The sequence below is a fragment of the Grammomys surdaster genome, unplaced genomic scaffold (genome assembly GCF_004785775.1).
Source record: "Grammomys surdaster isolate TR1022 unplaced genomic scaffold, NIH_TR_1.0 150, whole genome shotgun sequence".
In the NCBI taxonomy this organism is placed as follows: domain Eukaryota; kingdom Metazoa; phylum Chordata; class Mammalia; order Rodentia; family Muridae; genus Grammomys; species Grammomys surdaster.
In genome coordinates this window covers 7,650,202-7,674,228 of record NW_021604608.1, presented here as the reverse complement: position 1 = coordinate 7,674,228, position 24,027 = coordinate 7,650,202, and the positions used below count along the sequence as shown (strand labels likewise).

The window sequence follows — 24,027 nt, the reverse complement described above, 5'->3', positions numbered from 1 at the left end:
CAAAGAAATGGAGGTCCGCCCACAATAGCACAGGCTGGGTCACAGGTAAAGGTCATCCTTCAGTGCACTACTGAGTATGCTCTGGTGCAAAGCCTCTTCCATGGCGTAGATGCCATGGGGTGTCCGCTGGTGACCAAGGATGAGACTCTTACCATGATATGCATTGTGACAAGTGTCTTGTGGGGAGGGCAGGGGGAGAGAACAATTTAGCAGAGGAAGCAAGAAGGTTCTTGTGGAGGGGCCTCCTAGGGCAGGCAGGATGGGTAGAATTTCAGCATATGAGGTCATCTGGTTGTTTTTCTGTTGCTGTATAAAATACACTGACATAAGGAATTTAAAAAGAAAAGGAGGAAGGAAGGACAGACAGAAGAGTCTTTCGGTTCACAGTTCCAGGGTATAGTCCATCACATGGGGAAGTCAAAGAGGCAGAGCTGCAAGCAGCTGGTCACATTGCACCTGCAGTCAGGAAGCAGATGAATCCTGTTCAGCTAGCTTCCCCTTCTCATGCAGTCTCGGACCCTAGCACAGGGAATGGTGCTGGCCTCCTTTTGGGCCCTTCTTTTTACTTCAGTTATCATACTCTAGATTATCCCTCAAAGGCATGCCCAGAGGCTAACCTATGCTAAGCAATCCTGACCATCCAGATGAGACTAGATCCTGTCAAGTTGACAGTATTAACCATCACGTGGAAATACAGAGGAAGGGTGTTCTAGGCAGAGGGAACAGAGGTAGAGAAAGTGCTGAGCTAGCAGAACGAAGGCTTTGTTGGTGAGATCTCAGCCGCTCTAGCTTTAGGTGGGAACACTCAGACTTCACGTGCCCTGGTGGTAGTAGAGAAGGTACCAGGGTGGTGAGTGTAAACTTCACTCTGGAGGTGAGTGATGGAGTGGAGTGATCTGTCAACTGAGCAGGAAGACCTGCTTTTGGAGATGACTTGTCTGTCAGGCATGGCTGATGGAGACAAAGGCTGACAGGGCGAAGGGCTAGACAGACACAGGAGCCCATCTGTCCCTGTGCCTGAGCCTCCCTTACATATACTTTCAGTCCATTTGAGTCTGCCTTCCTTCTGTCCAAATGGCCCTAGTGCATACCCAGTTTCCTATTTCAGACTGCCATGCTCACTAAGTCCTCAAGGTCTGCTGTTTGATTGTTCCCTGGACTTGGGTAAATCTCCTCATGTCTTGAACACATTATTTTCTCTGGATTTTTATAAAGAGGAAGACCGTACCTGCCTGGTACCTCTCAGAAAAGAAAACCAAGTGAAAGGGTGTATAAAAGTGTGTTTTCAAGCCCCACTTCTTTATAGAGTGCTTGTTGTCAGGCTATAGGAAAATCCTTCCCCAGGGCATCAGGGATGCCTCTGCAAACAGAGGTGATGCGTCAGCTGCAGCTGTCAACACGATGCCATTGAAAATTCATGCTGATAGGGCACAGATTGACGTGCCTGCTTGCTCTGCCATCTGTAAATCCATGATGAAGGCAATATTGAAGGTGGTTGGGTAGGGTGGGGACTCCCCTTTTCTAGCCAGCTCCAATTTGCTTTAAAATTGGCTCCAGCCTGATATGTATGCCGGGGTCAGCCTGTAACCTTTTCTTTCTTCTTTTACAACGTCTCTAGACCTTGCAGTGTGCTTGCTGACTGCTCGGTCTATTCCAGGCAATGTCTGGTTCTTCTAAGAGTCTCTTAACCTCCAGTCTCATGCCCCTTTCATTGTCCCTGAACATGATCTTATCACAGGCCCACACTGTCCTGCCCCACTCCACTTTAACCCCCTTCTGGTCTTGAGTACATCTGCCAACCACTCTGGTTTCCTGCTTTGCTGAGTGAAGTCAAGTTTAGTGCTTAGGAGAAAGGCATGGTGCTTGTTCCCAGAGAAGTAGCAGTAACCTCCTTCCAGGGTTGTTTCAGACATGTCATCAGTCTTCCTGCACCCAGATCTCTTCCACCTTTTCTATCTGAGCCATGACTGCCAGCTCAAGTACTCATAAGAATTCTCACCGTAACTTCCCCTTGCTCAAGAGATCCTCCACAACTCCTTACTGGCTCTCACTTTGGCCTAAACTTTGCTCCATTTAAGGCAGTTCTTACTTTCATCAAATGGGCCAACTCTATATTGTGTTTCTCTTTTCACAGATCCAGCACTTCTGGCGAACAGAACCACTTCGGTTCTACGTAGACTGGTTTCCCACACCTGACCTTTCCACGGGCCCAGAATTCTACCCAGAACTCTTGCATACTGCTTTTTCATTATTTGAATTTCAAGGCTCAGCCATCAGTTCCTTGTGCCTCTGATGCCTGCCATCCCAAAGTATCCATTTAGGCAAACTCAATCTTGGCCAACTGTCCCTGGGGCGGCTTTCCCTGTGGAGGCTTAAGTTGGAGTTCTTCTTGCCTTGACTTCAGCCTGGAGTTTTTCAGGTGAGGACAAGGCTGATTCATTGCTCACTGTCCACTGGGCCCCTCTCTGTGTCCAGTCCACAATGAACAAATTCAGAAGAGATGACAATCTGAATGGTTTGTCGTTAACACTTGAGTTGAAAAACCACTGAATCAAAATAAGGACATCATATTTTTTCATGAGGACAACATGATCGTCTGTCTTTTTTTCCCTCTAAGTCTTCTTCTATCCATTTTTATCCCACAGAGCTCTTGACTTTCAAACTATAGATAGTGATCTCTCAGAGGCAGTATGTCAAATCACCTTTTAATAAGCTCTCGGATTTATGAGTTTACTATACCTTACTTCCTTCCGCCCCATTTCTTCCCCTTTATTCTTTCCATGCCAGGATCTTACTGTACAGAGATATTGCTAGAAAAAGGCAGGCAGAGGCTGTGGGTGGGAAATCATTTGGTTATAAAGAACTATTTTTATAATGGGATCTGAGCTGCCCCTGAGTGGTCACCAGGCTTTCTTCTGCTCTTGACTAGAATTAACTTACCCCAAAAATCATTTACCACCTAGGCTTAACTTTTCTGCAATGAAGTTCCACAATTTCTTTTTTTAAAAAAAATATTTATTTCATTTTCTCTTTTCCATTTGTGTGTGTGTGGGCGGGAGGCGGGGTGGACTTGCATGTACACATGTACCTGTGGAGGCTAGAAGAGAGTTTAAGATCCCCTGGAGCTGCAGTGAGTTACAGATGGCTATGGGCCACCTGATGTGAGCACTGGGGATTGAACTTGGGTCCTCTAGAAAAGCAGCAAGTGTTTTTAACTGCTGAGATGTCTCTTTAGCCCCAGCAACACAATGTCTTTGGTCACTGTGATCACCAACTCATTATGCAAAATATTAACAGAGTAATTCCTTACATCTATTTTTTTTAACTGTTATTTAAAGGGATTAACTATGTCCTAGGTACTTCCCCAAAAGTCAGGGTATACAATCCCAAAGGGCATTCTTGCTGCAACCACTTTGGTGGTTAGACTGAGCAGGCATCGGTTTACAGAGAAAAAAATGGGAATTCTGAGTATTTTTTCAGTACCTGTTTTGTGGTTACTCAGCAAGAACTGGGAGCAGAGATGTCAACTTCAAATCACATGGTTTCCCATGAAACCAGGGGCTTGTGCTATGCCAGAAGCCCTGTGTTCAAGCCCCTCTATCCTCACTTTCAGACCTCTGAAAAATATCATTCATCATATTGGCTCCCATCTCACTTAGACCTAAACCCCAAAACTTGAGCTAAAAAAGCAAGACTTTAGGTTTTGGCCCAAGATTCCTGCCTGAACTCCACATAGGCTAGAAACAGCAGCAATGGGGTCAGATGCCCTGTAGTTGTAACTATATCCTAAAGGGGGCATCAAAACACCTTCTCTATTGGTATGAGCTAGAGGCAGGTATACCAGATGACCCAATAATACTCAGGGTTTACTTCCCCACCTTGGGCTTGCCTCCTCTCCCTGGCCAGGCAGAGTGTCCTCAGGCAACAGGGAAGGCTTAGTCATGTTGGCCTAGATTTTTGAATCTAGAAAGGAAGAAATTGAAAAGAAAAGTGAGCAGCTAAAGTTATTATATAGGTATGACAAATAGCATAGGTAATGATGGGTTTTTAACTTTAACATTTAGTAATATAAATTTTTCTGTACATTTCAAATTTAGCAAATATGGACATATTTAAGAAGTGGGAAAAAATCTTTAATTTACCTAGATTTGACTGCTGTTAATATATGTGTAATCTCTCATTTCTTATGTTATCATTTCTACAAAATGAGTTGGTAGTGTATGCTGTTTTATTTTTGTATTTATACAAACACTAACCTGCAGGCAGTGAAAGCACACAGTTTATATGGAAAGATGAATGCATTTTTTACATATGTATGCATCCCTGTGTTAATCACTCTATTTGGCAGCATAAACCTAGGAGAGGGAGGCCTAAAAAAGTGAGACAGACTAAAGTCTCATGCAATATGCAACCTTATTCAGAGCATCAGTCAATTTATACACCGAGGGTTAAGAGTCACCTGAGTAAAGTGTGCAGTCACAAGGATAAGCTACATGTGGCAAACACGTTTTTCTACAGAGTAACCTCACTGGTAATCTAGCACAATAATCATATGTTAGTGTTTATAGGCCAGTGAGTTCCAGGATGCTTGCAATTCCCAATTCTTAACTTTTTCTTAGAAGATTCTAGAAGAGGGAGCTAGAATGATGACTCAGAGGTTAAGGGTACTTTCTGCTCTTCTGGAGGATCTGGGTTCAATTTCCAGTACACATATGGTGGCTCACAACCATCTATAACTCCAGTTCTAAGGGATTCAATGCCCTCTTCTGGCCTCCACGAGCACCAGACACGCAAGGGGTACACACACATACAAGTAAGCTAACCACTCGTACACATAAAATAAACAAACATTTCCTTTAAAACGTAAAAGAGAACTCTCTGAGAGAGAAGAGGCATCCACGGTGGCCCATGCCCCTCCCATGTGCTGTCACTCACACAGTCCTGCGAGAAAGCTACAGTTGTCGTCAGCCTGTGACTCATCCATAGCTGTCAATAATTGAGAGCTGAGTAGAGAGACGGGAATCTGTGTGTAATGCAGGAGCTGGGATTTGAACCCCGGTCTTTTCCAACTCTGCCTGAACCTCAGGAAATGTGTGAACAGATACATCAATGAAAATGAGGTGTCCCATTCCCCTCACTGTGCCTCAGTGGGAGAGGATGTGCCTCAGTCCTGCAATGACTTGATGTGCCAGGATGGGTTGATTCCGGGGAGGGGGTGGCCTCCCCTTCTCAGAGGAGAAGGGGATGAAGGAGGAGCTGTGCAGGGGTGGGTGGACAAGGAGGAAAGTGGCTGTGATCAGGATGTAAACTAAAGTAATTAATTAATTAATTAATGAAAAAGAAAATGAGGGAGGGAGTGGGCCAGGTAGCCTACTATATTGAGTTCTTAAATTTAGAAACTATGCTTTTATTTTCTTTTCATTTGTGTGTATGTTTGGCTGTCTGTCTCTCTAAATAACTCTTGTATTTGCAGAGAGGCTAGAATAGAGTGTCAGATCCCTCGGAGTTGGAGTTACAGATGGTTTTGAGTTGCCCAGTGTGGGTGCTGGCAGCTAAACATGGCTCTTCTGGAAGAGCTGCAAGCACTTTAATTGCTGAGCCATCTCTTCACCTTTTGCGTTATGGTACCAGAAGGGGAATGATGTTGCATTTAAACTCTGTTAGTAACTCGCTAGAAGACACACACCTTTGCGTCATGGACAGCCAATGTCAGCTGTCAGCGGTGACATAGAGTTTTAGGGGGAGCTCAGTTCCTCCCTTGACACTCCCACTCAGGCGCTGGATCTCTTCAGTATCAGTCACCTGTGCACACTGAGGCACTGCCTAAGTCAGGAAGGTATTACTCCCTTTCTCCCTCAAGTGCAGTTAGTATCCATGTGCTGGCTTGCAGGCTGGCCATTCAATGGACCAGTGTGCTGTGAGAAGGAGAAAAACAGAAAGAGAAGATTGTCACCCCCTTTAACATATTGTCTAGAAAACTCCAGAGAACAATTCTGCTTCTATCTTGTTGTCTGCTACTTTGTACACTTATAGGCCAATCACATTGTCTAATTCATAGGCCCTCACTGAGAGGCCCACATGAGTGCCCAGGAGTACAGCACCCAGAACCCCGTCTGTCATGGCTGTAACAGTTCTAGGTCAAGCACTCGTTTAAAATAGTCTTTGTACCTTGCTGCAGTCAACCAGTTCTGATGGTTAGTCACCGGTCCCGAGAAGAGGGGCTGCAGAGCTGGTTCAGCTGTTAAGAGCACTTAACAGTTAAGAACTGTTTGTTCTTCCTGAGGACCAGATTTCAGTTCCCACACCCACAACAACCTGTAACTTCAGCTCCTGAGGACACACCCTCTTCTGTTCTCAGAGGGCACTTGCACATGCACACACATAGAAACACACAGACAAATACATATAAACACAAACTAACATGAAATACGTCTTTTGAAAGAGGACAACAACAAAAGTGGAGGAGGAGGGGGAGGAGGGGAAGGAGGAAGGAAAAAGAGGACCACCTCTTAGTAAATGACCAGATGTCAGATACCAGGCTAAACAGCAGCTTTTATAATCTCATTTAATCTCTAACAGCCATATACAATCATGGTCTCCATCTTAAAGATGGAAGACCTTAGGATCAGCAAGAGATGCATTTCCTTGCTGAGATCATTTGGCTAAGGTTGAAGGGTAGGGATTGGTATCCAGGGGTGACCCTCAGGTCCAGGGTCTTACCTGCTATTATTTACCACTGCTGTGTCCACTGAGGTCTCCCCACCTTTGCATTTCATCTCCTTTAGATCTGGCCAGTCTGGTCACTGAATCAGAGTCTATTTGATATTTCTATCTATGTTGATCCTGATAATGTTGAATTTCTTTACTGATAGAGAAATGTGTAAAACTTGACGTTGTCTGCCTCAATGACATCCGAATGCTGTGTCAGGAATGCTTTTGGTAAGTGTCAGGTCTTCAGACTGTACATGCGGCATTGTCATCTAAATGCTATTTTGATTAATGGCAGTGTCTGAGGTGGTGATGGTGGCGGGACAGACTGTGGTGGGAAACAAAATTGTGCCTAGTGTTGGTTTGAGTTCCACTGGTGATTTGTAGCCAGTGAACATTTTCCATCTTCCTGAAAAGCTGTAGTCTCCGGGCCACCCACGGGGACCCTTTGTTAACATAAGCAATCCATGTGCATGGTCGGCAGCCACAGAAATAGATGGACTTCCCTGTAACAAGTCTTTCCACGTTGAGCTTGGCCTCGGAAAACTCCAGTGGTTTGAATCCCCACCCCGCATCCCTGACTCAGTCTCCGCCTGAAGTTTTGCTGTGGGCTGGTTCTGAACTGACAGTTCTTGTTGAGGAAAATTTCTCCCTAATCAGTCATGCCTGGAGATGGTGGAAAGAAAATGAGCACGGTGAAGATGAGGCGCGAGCACAAATTAGCAATGCTGTGGAAGAGCTGAGTGGAGCGCAGAGCGAGGGAGCAAACAGCTCCCCGCCTCGGGCTGCGGCTGGGGACACCTTCATCCTGCAGGCGGAAATTCAGGGCCCAAGTGGCCCTTTAGGGATGTCTATGAGGTTCTCATCCAGAGAAAACGACTGTAATGATCACGATTGGTTGGAATCCTGGCAGATGGTGGCAAGAGCTCTACTTACTTGGGTAATTAAAGTGGTAAGGATTTGCATGGCTGATTTGAAGGCTCTCGAGGCTGCGGGTGCCAGCACGGAGGGCAGACTGCTATGGAGCACCTCCTTGCTTTGGAGGATAAGCACCTGGCACCAGTATGGGCGGATGAGAGCGGGGGTGGAGGTGGGGCTTCCACACAGGCTCTGTCTCCAGTGCTCTGGTCCACTCATGGGACTGTTGAGTCCAGCAGGAAATACAGAAAGGTGGCGTTTGCTGTCAAACCTAAGGAGGGAGACTTTCTTTTGGTGGTTCGGATTCAATTCTCTTGATTATGGTGATGATAGAATGTGTCCTATTGGGAGTCGTGGATGTGACTCAGGTGCTAACACGCCCTCTGCCTATTTAGCACGTGGAAATCAGCAGCTGGGTCCTTAGTCCTATCAAAGGAAAATGGCTGGTGGCATTAGAGTGTCAATGCTTTATTTTAGGTGAAGTGTTTTATGGGCTCCTCGCTGTCAGTGAGACCGGATGGTGTAGCCCAAAAGCCAGGGGCCAAGCCTGCATTCAAACCTCAGTTTGGCCCTGACAAGCTGTAGTGTTTTTGCTGGTGTTCTGGGTTCCTTAAAAACAAACCCTTTGTACCCTCTCCCCTTTCTTCTGTAGAGGGGATGGGTGCGCGTCAATGATGGGTGCACGCAAGGAGCTATGGTCTATGTGGGTATCAGCTTCCAGAGTGGCAAAGGCCATCTGCATTATGTACAGGAGGGGAAAAAACCTCAAGCACTGGGTTGGAGAGTAGCTCCTTGTGTGTGTGTTTTTTTGGGGGGTGGGTGGGTGGTGTGTGTGTGTGGGGGGGTGATAGCTATGAAACCCACATGGTATTTCTCAAACCTCAGAATACAACTTGGCAACTAAAATGATGCCTTCACGTTGGTTTATCCTGGGTTCCCTTTGTCAACCGCTGCCTGGGAAGCAGAAGGAGGCCTGAAGGGACCGTATCTCAGCTCTCTCAGGAAGTGGAGACTTCCTCTCTGAAGTAGAAAACATAGCCCTGGGTCCCCTCTGACTTGTCCTGTTGGGAGCATGTCTGAGAAGTTAGGAGCTGTTAGATTTTTCAAAGGGGCATTTAAGCCCTGCCAGCAGAAGTGTTAAAGCCTCTTCTATCTGTCTATCTATCATCTATCTATCTATCTATCTATCTATCTATCTATCTATCTATCTATCTTTATCTATCATCTATCAATCAATCAATCAGTCATCTATGGTTATTTATTTATTTGCTAGGCATATACTCTGCCACTGAGCTACATTCTAGCTCTCCAGTACTGTCTGGAAAAATAGTCCTCTCTATGGCCCAAGTTCTTTCTTAAAAGCTGTCCCGTTCAGCTTCCCAAGTGGTGACATTACAGGCACGCACCACCACCAGTGGCCCGGGGTCCTTTTTTATGAGCTCTTTCTCATTCCAGGGGAAGCTGCTCCACTGTAGTTCACCAGCTTTTGAAGTTGGCCTGACTAACACATGCCTTTCCTGCTGCCTTTTTGATGCTGTTCAGTCCTGAAGAGCTGAATCGCACCTTTCTCCTATGTGGAGATAGCCAGAACATCCCCTCTTCCAATCCGTGTGTGACTGATGTCTAATACAGTATGTAAGTAGATACGTGAGCACGGGCTGCCCTTAAGTCCAGGGTGCTCTAGATCTCCATCCAGCAACCCGGATGGGAATGGGAGAGCCTCTGTTGGCTGCCCGAGTGATCGCAGCGCTGTCTCCTGAGCATTTGATCTCTGTAAGAAACTGGAGCTGCACACCCCACTGGCAGGCAACATCTTGGCCTCAGGCAAGGTCAGATCATCCTTACACTGGTGACAGCAGCATCCGTCTAGGGAAGTGGTGAGTTTGACAAAAATGTGCTATATTCAGCCAAGGAAGAGAGATGTCCTGGCTCACTGTGGCCAGCAGCAGAAGAGAGCAGCCTTTCCCCCTGGTTTTTACAGGCCCAGAGGAAGCAGGGAGTGGGGAGTGTGAGCGGAAGTGTGGTGCCTTATATGGTGGGAGGGAAGAGAAGCAGCACGAGAAGGCTGGAGACAGATATGCAGTACATGTCGTTATTCACCACTCCAGTTAAGCAAGACTGTCGGGGAATTTCACATACCCCCTAGCTACTGCGGTTCACGTTATAAACTCTTCCAATTACCTGAAATCTCACTTAACTTAAATTCCAGCACATCCCCTGCGGGATTCAAATAATCAAAGTTTGTCTGTCGAAAGTAATCCCAAGGAGGGGGAAATGAGATGGCGAGCCTGAAGAAGATGGATCATAAAAAAAAGTCATCTTCCAGGATGCCATTAGAATCATTAAGCCACCAACTTAGGAGTGCCGGATCATTGTTAGCTAAAAGTTACAGAGGAGAACACTATCATAGCAAAGGGTCCGTGCTCTGGGAGGTACACCCATGGAGGATGGGCGTAGTGGGAAGGAAAAGCTTGCATTTAGGGTTTGAGGGAAGAGCATGGGAGGCGGGGATTCTGCGGGGAGAGATTTGAGCTAAATGCAGGACACTGTGGTTGCCCAACATGGCGTTTTACACTAGATGCCCAGTCATATCTTTAAGAAGTTAAGGATACATATGTGTCTCTCTAAGGGATGGTCATGACTGAGAATCGGGAAGGGACAGTATGCCCCAAATGAAGGGAAGCGCTTGTGTTATGTGCTCAAAGTTCAGAGGACAAATCCCATTTTGATGAATGTAGGGATTCTCCCACTGTCTCTCCACACATACACTGTCGCTTTAGAACTGTGAATTTCCCCCTGGAGCATAAAATCTTCATGAATGAGTGGCCTTTTGACCTTGCAATATGATGTTGTTATCTACAAAGTTTGCCTTTCCGAACCGAACAATTGTGTTACAAGCAAAAAATCACAAAACATTCCCATAAAATAATTCCCATAAAATTATAAGTTTATGATTTTGTATTGGGCAACATTCATAGTCACATTTGGCTGCATGTGGTCTATGAGCCATGGGTTGAACATACCTGGTAGAGATTTAGACAGAATATCAAATTGATGGCTGCTTTACTAAAATATGTAAGCTAACACTAAATGCATAGATCTATATATCAGTGTGTGTGTATGTGTACATTGACTTACTGGGGACTGGAGTTACATCTCTAAGTTATATCTCATTTAATATGTTCTGGGCTTTTACTGTGAGCTAGAATCTGTGCTTGCCTTTAGGGATGCAATATTGTATGTGAAAGGCCTGGCTGCAGAGGCATTGTGTCACAGAATGCATATGTATGGCACAGACACAGACACAGACACAGACACAGACACAGACACACATACATGCACACACACATATGTGTGCATACACACTTTGCACACACACGCACACATATGTGTGCATACACACTTTCCTCTCTTACTGAGGTGCATTCAGAATGCTGTGTAGCAACCAGGAGCCACTCTTCCCCTACTTGGGGCTTAAGAGGCTCTCAGGACAGGATGCTTTCCCTAGCACTGGATAAACTTAGATAGAAAAGTGTGTGTGTGTGTGTGTGTGTGTGTGTGTGTTGGGTGGGGTTGGGAAATGGCAGGAAGCTTTAATGGGAACAAAGAAAGCAGATGAAAGAACAGCTTCAGTCAAGTCAGAAGCAGGCTATGGCCAAATACTGAGGGGCTGTGGTGTGGCAGTTGCTTTAACATTCAGAGGGGCTTTTAGGAATGGTAGGAGAGCCATCAAGATGCTCTGTGGGTAAAGATGCCATGACGCCTGAGGATCTGCTGTAGATCCCTGGGTCCCATGTGGTGGAAGGATAAGGATCTAGGATTGAACTAGGCAGGCAGGGAATGCAGAAGAGGCTTGGTAAGAGTCTGTCCAGACACCATAGGGCAGAGCCAATCGCCACTACTGGAGTAACCCACACTTTCTGTTAGAATTAAAAAAACCAACTTTTTCTCTATAAATAACAAGGCTATTATCATTTTGTGATTATAAAGTACAAGATAGACTTAATACCCAGTCTAACATTATTGTAAAAAAAAAAAAAAAAAGCCCTGTCCTCTATCTTAACTTAAAAGACTATAGTTCTGTACCTGGCTTATGTCTTGGCTGTAGATTGAATGCCCTCTGAAAACCATCCTCTTAAATCTGTTCTCTCAAAGTAAACTTATTGTGTGGGCATCCTGGGATTTTAGCAGTTGATGATATGTAAATCTGATTGGTTAACTATAAACATCAAAAGTTTTGATTTTACCGGGTGATGGGTGTTGTGGTGGTGATCTTGGAGTTAACAATTGTGGCATGGCATGGGGCTATTGTGGCCCCACTGGAGAGCCTGTCAAGATGAGAACACCTGGCTGGGGCCAAGTAGCCAGCTGGTAATGCTCATAGTACGGGAACATGGCATCAGAACTGGGAGCCAGCGGTCATCTTTTCTAATACCTTCCGCTACACATAGGGCAGAGCCCAGCAGCGGTTTCAGAACAAAGAGGTGGTTTATTGGAGTTGAAGAAGGTGTGCTGATTGTTGAGTACTGTTTACTCAGTTGGGTAGGAAGGAGGGGTTACTGAAGGGGATGGTGGGTGAAGGGGCAGGGGAGAAAGAAGGCACTAACAACAGAACGGAAGGTAGAGGGTAACCTAGTGTTGCCAGCTTTCCATTGCTGTAGTAAATACCTGAGAGAATTATGAAGAGAAAGGATTTTCCTGGTGTTTTGAAGACTCGCATCTGTGGGCAGTTGGTCCCATGGCTTTTGAGGTTTAGGATGAGGCAGCCCATGATGGTAAGGAGCATGTGTTGGGACAAAGCTACTCACCTCATGGCCAGGACTCAAAAGAGAGAGGAGTGTCTTGTCCCCTACCATCCCCCTTCAAACAGCATGCTCCCATGACCCAAGACCTCTAACAAGACCCTGCCTCTTAAAGGATCCACAGCCTTCTAATATTGCTAAACCAAAAAGAAAGCCTTGGTACATGGGCCCTTGAGGGATATTTAATATCCAAACTACAGGGTCTAGGTGAGAAAGTACCTCTAAGCAGAGTGAGTTTGCAGGTAACAAACATCTGGACTATTCCTGCTCATGATCCTTAGCTGCGTGTGCTATCCTCTCTCTGTGATGCCTTCTTGGGGTAGCAGGTATGCCCTTGCACAGCAGAGGAAAGCCAGCTTGATTTCTTCACTAAAAATCACTAAGGACCAGGAGTCACTATTCAGTAGAAAGGGTCACTTGGCAGACATACTCCCCTGACACTGAGCTACCTCCTCTCTCGGCAGCAGTTAGCCAGTCGTAAAGCTGTCCAAACCTTAATGTAGTATGTCAGATAGTCGTTTAATTATTATGGCCTTCCTTGTAGCAATTATGATTTGCTTTATTGCAGATAACAGGAAATGGGTAGATAAAAGGCGCTCAACGGCCCAAACTGTAGGATTGGGTTCTTAAGGTGATGAGTACCGGACTACCTTCACTTGTGGGTGTGAATTAACATCATACATGAGTTACAAGCTCGGCTTCAAAGAAGTAATTGAAATGCAATTCAAAAGAAATCTATTTTTGAGTGGATAATAAAAATATTTCACGATATCTAGTATACATGCCAGAAACGGAGCGTATTTTATGGAGTTCATTCCATGCGCATTTCCTGGGTTGCCTGGACTACTTGGTGTGTGGCATTTTCCTTTCTCCAGCTGGTTGGGATGGAACTACCTGCAGCTATGGGAGTCCTGACAGCTCACAACTGTCATGGGGGACACGCGTGCTTCTGCCCCGATTGACAGCAGCTCAGAGGCAACAGAAATAAAAGGGATTGTTAGCAAATATCCACCCTTTATTTTTCAAACTCTATTCATGAGCCACACAAGAAGGTTCCAGAACCTCTGCAAGGTTCAGAAAGAATAAGTAATATGGATCCTCCCTGAGTTGGTCATTTTCTCAATTCCAAGCATTCATTTCTATTTCTCATAGCTCCTTTACTCAGAGGTAATTGTCATTGGTCCATCTGTCTACCACAGGACTGTAGACAAGGGTCCTGAAGATACCACTGAACAGCAAAGATTGAAACACTGGAACTCAGTTCACTTCTTGGGCAGTTTCCAACCCAAGTTCTGCTGCAGTGGTACCCGGCCAGTGGGTGTCCTGGGCCTTGCCCTCAGTGTCTGCAGATCCCTCCATCTTCCTCTCCCTCTAGTCAAGTCTGTAGAGCCAATATTCTTCCAGTATATTCCTATGTCAGAGTGCTCGCTGTTGCTTCCCACCAAAGCATCCTGATTTTTGTGTGCAGGTAACAGTGCAACTCTGCAGCCTCCTGCCTTTGGGGTCATTAGATAACTGACCTCTTCGGGCTCCAAGTCCTCATCTCTGAATAAGAGACTAATGTCGCTGTTGGTTAGAGAGACCCACCACAAGGTACAAATAGGGTCTTTCCTATACAGCACTCAGCGTAGAACGGGAGACAGTGCACTCACCACAGTGGTGGCTGCTGTTACCGTTACAATCAAATCAAGTCCTTATTACTACCAGCAATGCTAGATGCGTGGCAAACATTACACAATCAGTCAAACAATACATTTGCTCCTCTTCTTTTCTTGAAGATAAATTGAATACCTCCTTTCCCGAAATCGGAAAGTGAAAAACCAACTGTCCCTATTCCGACTGTGAACTCGGCCAACTGAGTTATTACTTGACTGAAGATTAACAGTCAAGGAGTAAGAGTTTAAAGGTGGATTCCCTGGCTCCACCCAAGCGGCCAGAGAGTGGAGTGTTTTCCTGGGTTTGTCTTGCTCGCAGCCTTTGTAGTATGGTGGGCCAGTCACATGACTCACGGGCCCACTGATATGATCCTCCATCTCAGATTCTGTGGCTGAAGCTAACTTGATGTGTGTCTTGTGTCTGGTGGTCTGGGGAATGCCCTGTCTAACCATATTGTCTTAGACAAGGTGAGGACAGGCCACATTAAGAAACAGCAGAGCCAGAGTGTCTTCCGGAGGCCTGCTGGGGCAGCTCAAACTGCAGAGAGCGATGATGTTAGTGTCCTAAGCTCCAGTGCCTTTTCCTCCCACTGTGGGCTGCATGGCAAATTATGCCCATGCTGATGTGACTTACCCACTCTGATGGTGGGATAACATTTTTCCCCATGAGATGACTCTGAATGAGATTCCCTTAGTTAGAGACCCTGGGCTCCTTACCCCTGGGAGAAGAGAGTCTGAACTTAGGCCTCATTCATTTCTCCACCTTCACCCCAAACACTACCCTTGCCAGCCCGATGCTCGGCACTCATAGTTCAACCCCAGTTAGGAAGCCCCATACCTTTACTCCTCTACCGTGAGCTCTGTGCCTATCAGAGTATCCTCCGTCCTGCCCACTCCCAGCAATGTGTGCCCCTCTCCTGGACCTGCAGGGTCCATGTCATGTATCACCCCCTCTCCAGTGAACACCTTCATCTTCAAACTTTCTCCACTTGTCTCAGCCTGAGTGATCTGAGTGGAAGTCATGGCAATTATAACTAATGTGTTAGATGTCTTACAAATGCTGGGTTTTTACACTCTCATGCCAACCCTGTGAAGGGGCCTTCTCCATCTCCATTTGATAAACAGGGAGGCTTGGTGTATAGAGTGGTTAACTAGCTGATCACATAGCTAAGAAGTAGCAAAGCTCAGACTGGGGCTCTGGAATGCTGGCTTCTCTGCTAGGATTTCCACATGGCTGCATCCTGCATTGTCCCTTGGTAGGAAGTTTCTATCCCCCTAGTAATGGCCAGGGCACCGTAGTAACTAGTAGTGAATATTCTCACATGATTTATCACAATCATCATTATCTGCCTACTGTGATCATAACAAAACTCTCAGGTATTATTCCGAATTCATTTTTTTTCTCACTTGCCAAGAACTTGAAGTCTTTTGCTGGCCAGAAAGAGTCCTGCACTTGCAGTGAGACGCATCTACAGCATGCACCCTAGCTTTAACTAGCCATCATGCTGAGATGCCTCATTTGTACACCAAGGAGCCTAATCTAGGAGATGCCTAAAGTCTGTTCTCAAAAGAGTCAGGGAACCTGTAACATGAGGACAGTACTGCGTATGCCACAAAGTCTGAGGAAGCTCCAGACGACATGTGAAGGTTTCCCCTTCATCCATGTGAGTAATGTCTGTGTATATACATTCTCATCTTCTCACTCATTCTCTATGTGTTATGTATGTGCACGTAATAAAGGAGAAAATGAATACATCATCTCAGTACCGTGTTCTACTTTATACCTGTGTATGTACATACACATATCTAAATACATGTATTGAGCACTTGCTGTGTACCATGCGTGGTTTTTTTCCAGCACTGGAAATCTGGGATAAATAAGATGAAGTTTCTGCTGTCACAGAGGAGATGCTGAAAAGTCACCAGTATTTAAGACCAAGTATAGTTCAAGACCAAGTCAGAGTACAGAAAGGACAGGAAAATCAGACAAGGTGACTGGCTTAGTTTCTCTTCTGTTGCTGTGATAAAGTACTCGGACAAAAGCAACTTAGGGAAGAAAGGGCCAATTTCAGCTTGCAGTTCAAGCCATAGCGGGGAAATCAAGGCAGCAGGAGCTTACAGCTCACCTTGTATCTGCAGTCAGGAAAAGAGAACAATGAGTGCTTGCACACTTCTATTCGGCTTACACACACACACAAACACACACACACACACACACACACACACACACACACACCAGGATCCCCTGGGTCTTCCCATGTCCATTAAACCTGCACATCTTAGAACCCCTGACATTTTGTTTCTGGATCCTCAGTGTTACCTGTGAATGCAAATGGCTGTCTAAGACAAGTCTTCACTCTGTTAGCTCTGTGCTCAGATCCACTTTGGGCTGTTTTATAAGTGATACTTCAGCCTAAGGTTTATCCTGCTGATAAAAACAAATAACACAAGCTAAAGTTCTTGACAACCAGTTCTCTAGACTAGGGCAAGCATAAGAAAGGACGGATGGCTGAATCATCACTTTCTAGGCCCACCCTTTTCTCAGTGTGCCTTCACATTCTGTACAGACTGCCTCTGCTTTCTTTAAATACACATATATTATATATTACATATAAAATTTCATATTATGATAATATATTAATGATAAACAATTATAATGAGTACAATATATTATAAAATAGACAATATATTATAATATACAGTATCACATATATGTCATATGTTTATATATTATGCATATGTGTGTGTATATATAATACTTTGTAATGTAATTTCATCTACCCCAACTCCTCTATCACCTACCCTCCCCAACATGTACTCTTCCCACCCCAGGCCTTCACGTCCTCTTTTTTCTTTCTTTGTAAACCACTGAGTCCAGTTAGTTGCCTGCTGGAATGTTGGTGGGTCTTGTTGGCCAGAGCTTGTGCAGGTAACCTTGGTGGGGGCATTTTACAGTGTGATGGCCACTCCAGCACTTTACAGTGCTCTTCTCCATCATCCTCTTCCTGCCCCTCTTCTGTGATGGTCCTTGAGCCTAGCTCTTTGTAACTGTCACCTCTCCCATGTGCTTCGGGGCAAACTGTAGAGCTCTGCTTCTTAAACTCTGAGCCACTGTGGCTTCTCAAAGCATCTCCCAGGTTCAATAGAGCCTGAAGCCAGAGTTTTCTACTCCCTTTCTTTGCTTCTAACCTGGACCATGCCTTGAGAAAGAAATGGCTTTTCTTTTGGATCATTCAAGGGCAGGGAACCCGAATTCCTGCTTCCCCAGTTGAAGGTAGCTTTTCCTGTCCCCTTCATGAGATGGGTGTTTTATATAAGCTCGCTTAGTGAAGATCTTGATACAATTGAGATTTTCTTCCCCACTGGACATCTTTGGGGCCTCAGGTATGAATCCCGCAAGTGCAATCTTACTGCCATCCACACCCAAAGCCCCAGTGATGGGGGCTGCTGACTGTGGGGAAAGACGAGAGAAGGGCAGATGGGTTAAGTGGTGTGTAATGACACTTTCCCCTGTGAAATCTCAATGCCTCCCTCAGGAGACTGCCGTTTAGGGTTTCAAGCCACTCACCTCCAATATTTACTTGTTGGGGACTTGACTCTGGAGAAATCACTGTGGCAACAGAACCATTTTGCCATCCTGCAGACAATGTCAGTCTCAAAATCCAGAACGTCTTAAGGCAGGATTCCAATCTTGTTACTGTGGCGAATAGAATTCCACCAAGGTGAAGCGTCCTCTCTCAGAACGCAAATCTGCCTCAGAGCGGCTTTTCTTCCCCCTTTGTTTTTGAAACTAAGCAATTACTTTTTTTTTTTTAAAGAAAAAAATGTGCTAATGCGCAAGACTCTCTCCCCCCCCTTTCATTTATTTGAAATTGAACCTAACAAAGTCGGTTCTGAGCAAGTACTATATATGAGTAATGCTTTTTGTCTATAAAGAGCATTGGCTCAAACGGTATGGGAGAGCCGGTCCTCAGTCTGCTTTGTGTGAACGTCCACAATGACAAAGCACTCGTGTCAGGGTGTATAATGAAACTATAAATTGTTTTCATGAATGCTCTGAATTTGGTCTTTTATGGGGAAAATTCAAAAGGTATTTAGTGCCACATTTCACATACGTGAAGAACGCCAGGCAGTGTGATATATCCAGCAAAAGTAGACTCTTCTCCAGGCTTACACGGGCCACTATGGTGGGATTGTTGGCCAAGCTTCATTCCTTGTGCAGGGCAGGAGGGAGAAGTAGAGATACTTCAGAAATACTATTGCTTGAAGTCAGGAGTCCCAGCCAGGGGCATGGCTATTTTGGGGAGAATTCAGAGTATGGCAAAAATACTTAGCTCCCGAAATCTGTCTTTGATGATGGATAGGTGTCTGTGTTTGATCCTAGAAGAGGTTTCACAGGTCAGTACAGATCAGAGGCTTTACAGTACAGTCAATGAAGAAATTATCCAGGGGGAAATGGCTGCTGGGTTTCATAGGTGGGAATGATTGAGCAAAGTGATTTATGGTTCAATTAAATGATTTTCATATTTGGGGGGCACTTTTGTGATCAATAGCATATGGACTTATCCTGAAAAATTTAGAAAAAGACAGAAGAGCATAAGAAAAGTTTTAAAACTTGAGGAAAAGAAATTACTGATGTGAGATCGTTCCTATCAATATTTATAAATTTTTCATTAAATATCTTTATGTGTATCACTTCGTGAAATTTTAATAAAATTTAATGTGATCTTGCCCAGATATATATGCCATATTATATAACTCTGGGATCCAGAAATGTATTTATCCATACATGTAATTTAAAAAAATAGTTCTACTTTATAATTATCATGTATATGTACATGTGTCTGGTGTGTGTCTGCCACAGCATATGTGTACAAGTCAGAGGGTGCAGTTGGGAACTGGTTCTCTCATTGCATTATGGGCTTAGGTGACTCAGGTCATCGGGGGTTTATGGCAAGTGCTTTAACCTACTGAGCCGTCTTGCTGGCTTACAGTTCTACTTTTGAACTCTTACAAATGAATCATTGTATCTGTCCCAGTTTGTGAAAGCTCGTGAACAGGTAAGGTTTAGTTTTGTCTCTTGAGAACCATGTGTCAGGCAAGCCTAGGGTTTCTCTGAAGTGTAGTGTGTGATCCCTAACCATGAATAAGGAGAGTGGAGCATGGTGCACCTCGGGGTGTAGAAGCCCGCCTGCCATTTCTAACCAGTGGCTGTTTGTTCTGCAGTACCTGGTGTGTAAACGGAAGCTGGAGAGCAAGAAGGAGGCTCTGCTGATCCTCTCCAAGGAGCTGGACACCTGCCAGCAGGAGAGGGACCAGTACAAGCTCATGGCCAATCAGCTACGAGAACGACATCAGTCTCTGAAGAAGAAGTATCGAGAGCTGATTGTAAGTGATGCTGTGGTAGTGTCTGGTCATGCTCTCTTGGAAAGTAACCCCTTCCCAACAGTTTTCCAGTAGCCAGGTCTATGCCTGTAACCCTAGCATTTGGGACATGGAGGCAAGGGGATCAGGACTTCAAGGCCTTTCTTGGCTACGAAGTGGGTAAGAGGCTTAAGAACCTGTCTCAGACAAGGAAACAAGCCAAATAACATGAAAGAAAACAAAAGTTCAAAGTAGAAATGTATTTGCCACCTGTTTGTTCTACATGTACGTACTTCCAGGCTGCTGAATCTGGCACCTGTGGAGATGCTCATGGAAACAACTATGGTTGTTTCCTTATTGATTTATTGACAAAGACTTTTGCTTTTCATTTTAAAGAATATTCACACCTTAAATCTGCACTAATACAGAGACTGCCAGGTGTGCTGCGCATGATGACCCAACTTAACTAAGATAAATAAATAAAGAAATAAAGCAATAAAGAAATGAAGAAAATAAAAAAAACTCAGTTTCTCTTTGTCCTGTCACCTTCTACAAACTCAGACTCCATAGGTAGCTGATGGCTGCCGTGTAATGAGTTGAGAGCTCTTGTGGTGGCGGCTGTTCTGTTTTGTCACAGCCTAGTGTTCTGCTGGACAGCATGTGACCATGCTGTCTAAAACATGCTTTCTTTATCCCGTGATGGCTTCCTAGGCCTTGTACACAGGCCAAAGTCACTACTATTGGTCAGGGTTCTCTAGAGGGACATAATTTATAGAATGAATATATATCTATATCTCTACATCTCTCTCTCTCTCTCTCTCTCTCTCTCTCTCTCTCTCTCATATAAAGAAGATTTATTAGAATGGCTTACAGGCTGTGGTCTAGCTAATCTGTCAATGGCTATCTACCAATGGAAGGTCTAAGAATCCAGAAATTGTTCGGTCCATGAGGCTGGATGTCTCAGGTGATCTTCAGTATATGCCAGAATCCCAAGGAGGTAGTCTAATGCTGTTGAAGGAATGGACTTGCTGGTAAAAGTGAGAGCAAGCAGGCAAAGGGAACACGGTCCTTTCATGTCTTTAATATAGGCAGCCAGTGGAAGGTGTAGCCCAGATTAAAGGCGGTCTTCCCGCCTCAAAAGATCTGTACTAAGCTGGGAGGTGGTAGTCCATGCCTTTAATCCCAGCACTTGGGAGCCAGAGGTAGGTGGATCTCTGTGTATGAGGCCAGCCTGGTTTACTGAGGGAGTTTCAGGACAGCCAGAGCTGAAAGAAGAATACTCTCTTGAAAAACCAAGCCAACCAACCAACCAACCAACCAACCAACCAACCAACCAACCAACCAACCAAATCTGAATTAAAGATGTTTCTTCTCACCTCATGGATCCAGATTAGAAGTGGACCTTTCTATAATTCAAAATAATTTAATTAAAAAAATCTCTCACAGGTATGTTTAGCCATTTGGCTTTTAGTTAATTTCAGTTGTAGCAAAGTTGACAATCAAGAATATCACATCACCTCTGCAACTTTTTGCATAGTCCCCATGGTTGGGACATATCTGTTACAGTTAAGATTGTAAGTTAGACAGAAATCAAGGAAGCAGTGAGGCTTCACACCCTGGCTTCCCTTTCCCTTGATGATGTGAGCTCTCTTTTCTGTCATCATGCTGTTGCTGTGTCCCAGGATGGTCTAGAACTCATTATGTGGTTTATACTGGTCTTCAACTTGTGCTCCTCCTGGGTTCACTTCGCAAGTCCTGGGGCTTGCAGGTGTGTTTTCAGTTTCTATTAAGTGCAGGCACTATTGTTAACATTTTATCATCTTCCTGGGATCACTGAGCTGTCCTGGAGTAGATACAAGAATATTTCTAGAATTGAAGTAACATAGATGCATATATAAGGGTATTTATTTAGTGTGGCGTGGTGGAACATTTCTGAAATCCCAGCACATGACAGCATAGAACAGGAGAATGGGAAGTTTGTGGCCAACCTGGGCTACATAGAGAGACCCTGTCTTATTAGAACTATAATAATAACAATGATGATGTTGATGATGATAATGATAGTAATATAAAGGGTTCTCAATTAGTCCTCAATTAATGGACATTGGTTCTCCTGAAATATTTATGTCTCCAAAGACACAAATGGGAGAATAATTCAACTTTTCAACTTTTATAAGTCAAAATGCCTAATAGAACTAAAAATTTTCAGTATTATTTAACTGAGCAAATTTGACTGCCTTCCCTTGATTATTCTTCCCATAAATAACATTTAGTTATGCGCATATGTGTGTATAATACATGTGTGCCCATATTTTTATGTGTATGCATGTGTGTTTTTAAAAATTAATTAATTTATTTATATCAAATGCTGCCTTTCCTCCCAGTCCTTCCCTCATCCCCCTCCTTTTCTCTGAACCGGTGAGGCCCCACTGGATATCCCCATACTCTGGTGAATCAAGTGTCTGCCAGGGTAGGCATATCCTCTCTTACTGAAGCTAGACAGGGCAGCTCTGTTTGGGAACAGATACCACAGTAAGGCTACAGCTTTAGGACATATGTGTTTTTATGTATGTTTGTGTATGTGCACATGCCTATTTATGAGTATATATGAGGATTTTTCACATATCTGCTTGTGTGTTCCTGTGCATGTATGTTTGCATGTGTGCATACATGTGTACATCTGTGCTGTGTATATGTATGTGTGTTCATGTTTATGTGAATATGTGTTTGTAGGTATGTGTGTATGTATATGTTTGTGCACATGCAACATGTTTGTATGTGCGTACATGTGCAGATGTGTGCCTGTGTGGATATGGACATGTGCATGTGTGTGCATGTGTATGCCTGTATATGTGTGTGCAAAATGCATGTTTATGTGTGTATATGTACTTGTGTATATATGCATGTGTGTGCATATGTACATGTGTGTGTATGTATTTATGTCTGCGTGCATTTCAGTCACTATTTCTTTTATTCTATTTCAAAGAACTTTAACCAAATGAAATGCTATTTCAATTTATGCTCTGCCCCAAAGTAATTTTGACCCATCTAGATTTCTCTTTTAGAAACAGCATTTGGAAAATACACGTTTGGTCTTGATAGGAGCTGATTCTCTGGGGTCCCCTCTCAAGTGGTAGTTATTTCTAAAGAATTGTTGAGCTTGCTTCCTCACCTTGCTAGCTGCATGGCTGACGGGGCTAGGTCTGAATTTAGACTCATAGTTGGTCTAACTGAAGGTTGGGATTCTGTGGTGAGTCTGGGCGCATGTATTATTCTTAGGAAGTGAAACACAGTCTTTGTTTCCTTGTAGGATGGAGATCCATCACTTCCGCCTGAAAAAAGGAAGCAGGTAAGGTTTCTTCCTGGTATTTGGCAACTCTTACATCTGGTATGACTGTTACCTTGACACTGCCTGAAGAGTCAGGAATCCTCAACTGTATGGGGCAAACTCCCTTTTTAAGTTTTTGTGGAGTTTTTCAAGCTGTGGAGGATGTGGTTGTCTGAGGGATCAGGAGGTAGAAGGGATGCTGACCACAGCCCAACAAGGTGTGGGGAGACACCAGCTGACTCGACCCCAGACTCTGGGGAGTTCCTTTGGGAAGCTGGGAGATGAGGGTTCACTGCAGCAGCTCCTTACTGCTAGGAGGAGTTGTGCTGTTCTGTGGTTAAGACCTTCCTACTTCAGACTTTTAAACATGGCTTCTATCAAAACTCTCACACGGTTTCTTACTTTTCTCTGCATGGTAGTCAACCCTGGTCCACATGTGTACACAGCTGTTCCTGAGTTCTGGATTACCCCACTGGGCTTCCTACACAGCCTGTGGCTGTCCTCTGTAACTCTAAGTATTTGGCTTTGCCTTGATGTTCATGGCTGATCTTTTCAGCCCTTTTGCCTTATTTCTGTTTGTTCAAATGTTTTGTGTTTGTTCCTTTTTTCCCTTCAGATAAAACTGAGCTGTGTTTTTTATCACACCTTCCTTCGTTTCTCCCACACAGATCCTACTGAAATTTTTTGTGAAAATTGTTTCATTAAATTGATGAAAGTGAACATCTAAATTTGATAGATGATAAAAATGGCATCTCAATTTAATTTCTTTTAAAATTCCTTTTTAAATGCTGGTTAATAGTAAATGTATTAAATCTGTTAATTTATGGATTAATTTGAACTCACTCCTATGCGTGTGTGAAAGTGACCTTTTCCCAAAGACAGCTTTCTTAGACCTCCCTTTAACTTTTCAGGTGTTTTTTAAATTATTATTTTTTATATTGCCTAGTACTGTGTGTTAGAGGTTTTTATATGCTCATGGTGGTAATGTTCATGGTGGTACATTCTGGAATGGCAGGCCTCTTCACTTGAGCAGGACTTCAGAGCTGGAGGTGTAATCCAGAACACAGAAACCAGTTGTAATGGTTGCCCCAACATCCTGTGTTCATAACTGATGGGTGTCAGCAAACACAGTAGATTGCTAATGTACAAAGTATTGCATATAAAATTCATAGGTCCATTATCTTGAGATTTCTGATGCTGATGTTTCTCTCTCTCTCTCTCTCTCTCTCTCTCTCTCTCTCTCTCTCTCTCT

At 44.3% G+C, this 24,027-nt stretch overlaps 1 protein-coding gene across 1 annotated transcript in view; it reads left to right on the top strand.

Moving 5' to 3' along the window:
- Ccdc149 (coiled-coil domain containing 149) overlaps positions 1-24,027 on the top strand; it is a 93,450-nt gene that overhangs the window by 13,214 nt on the left and 56,209 nt on the right. The window contains exons 2-3 of the mRNA XM_028765281.1: positions 19,310-19,471; positions 22,758-22,796. Of these exons, the coding sequence (XP_028621114.1) occupies positions 19,310-19,471; positions 22,758-22,796 (201 nt within the window). The remainder of the gene's footprint in view (positions 1-19,309; positions 19,472-22,757; positions 22,797-24,027) is intronic.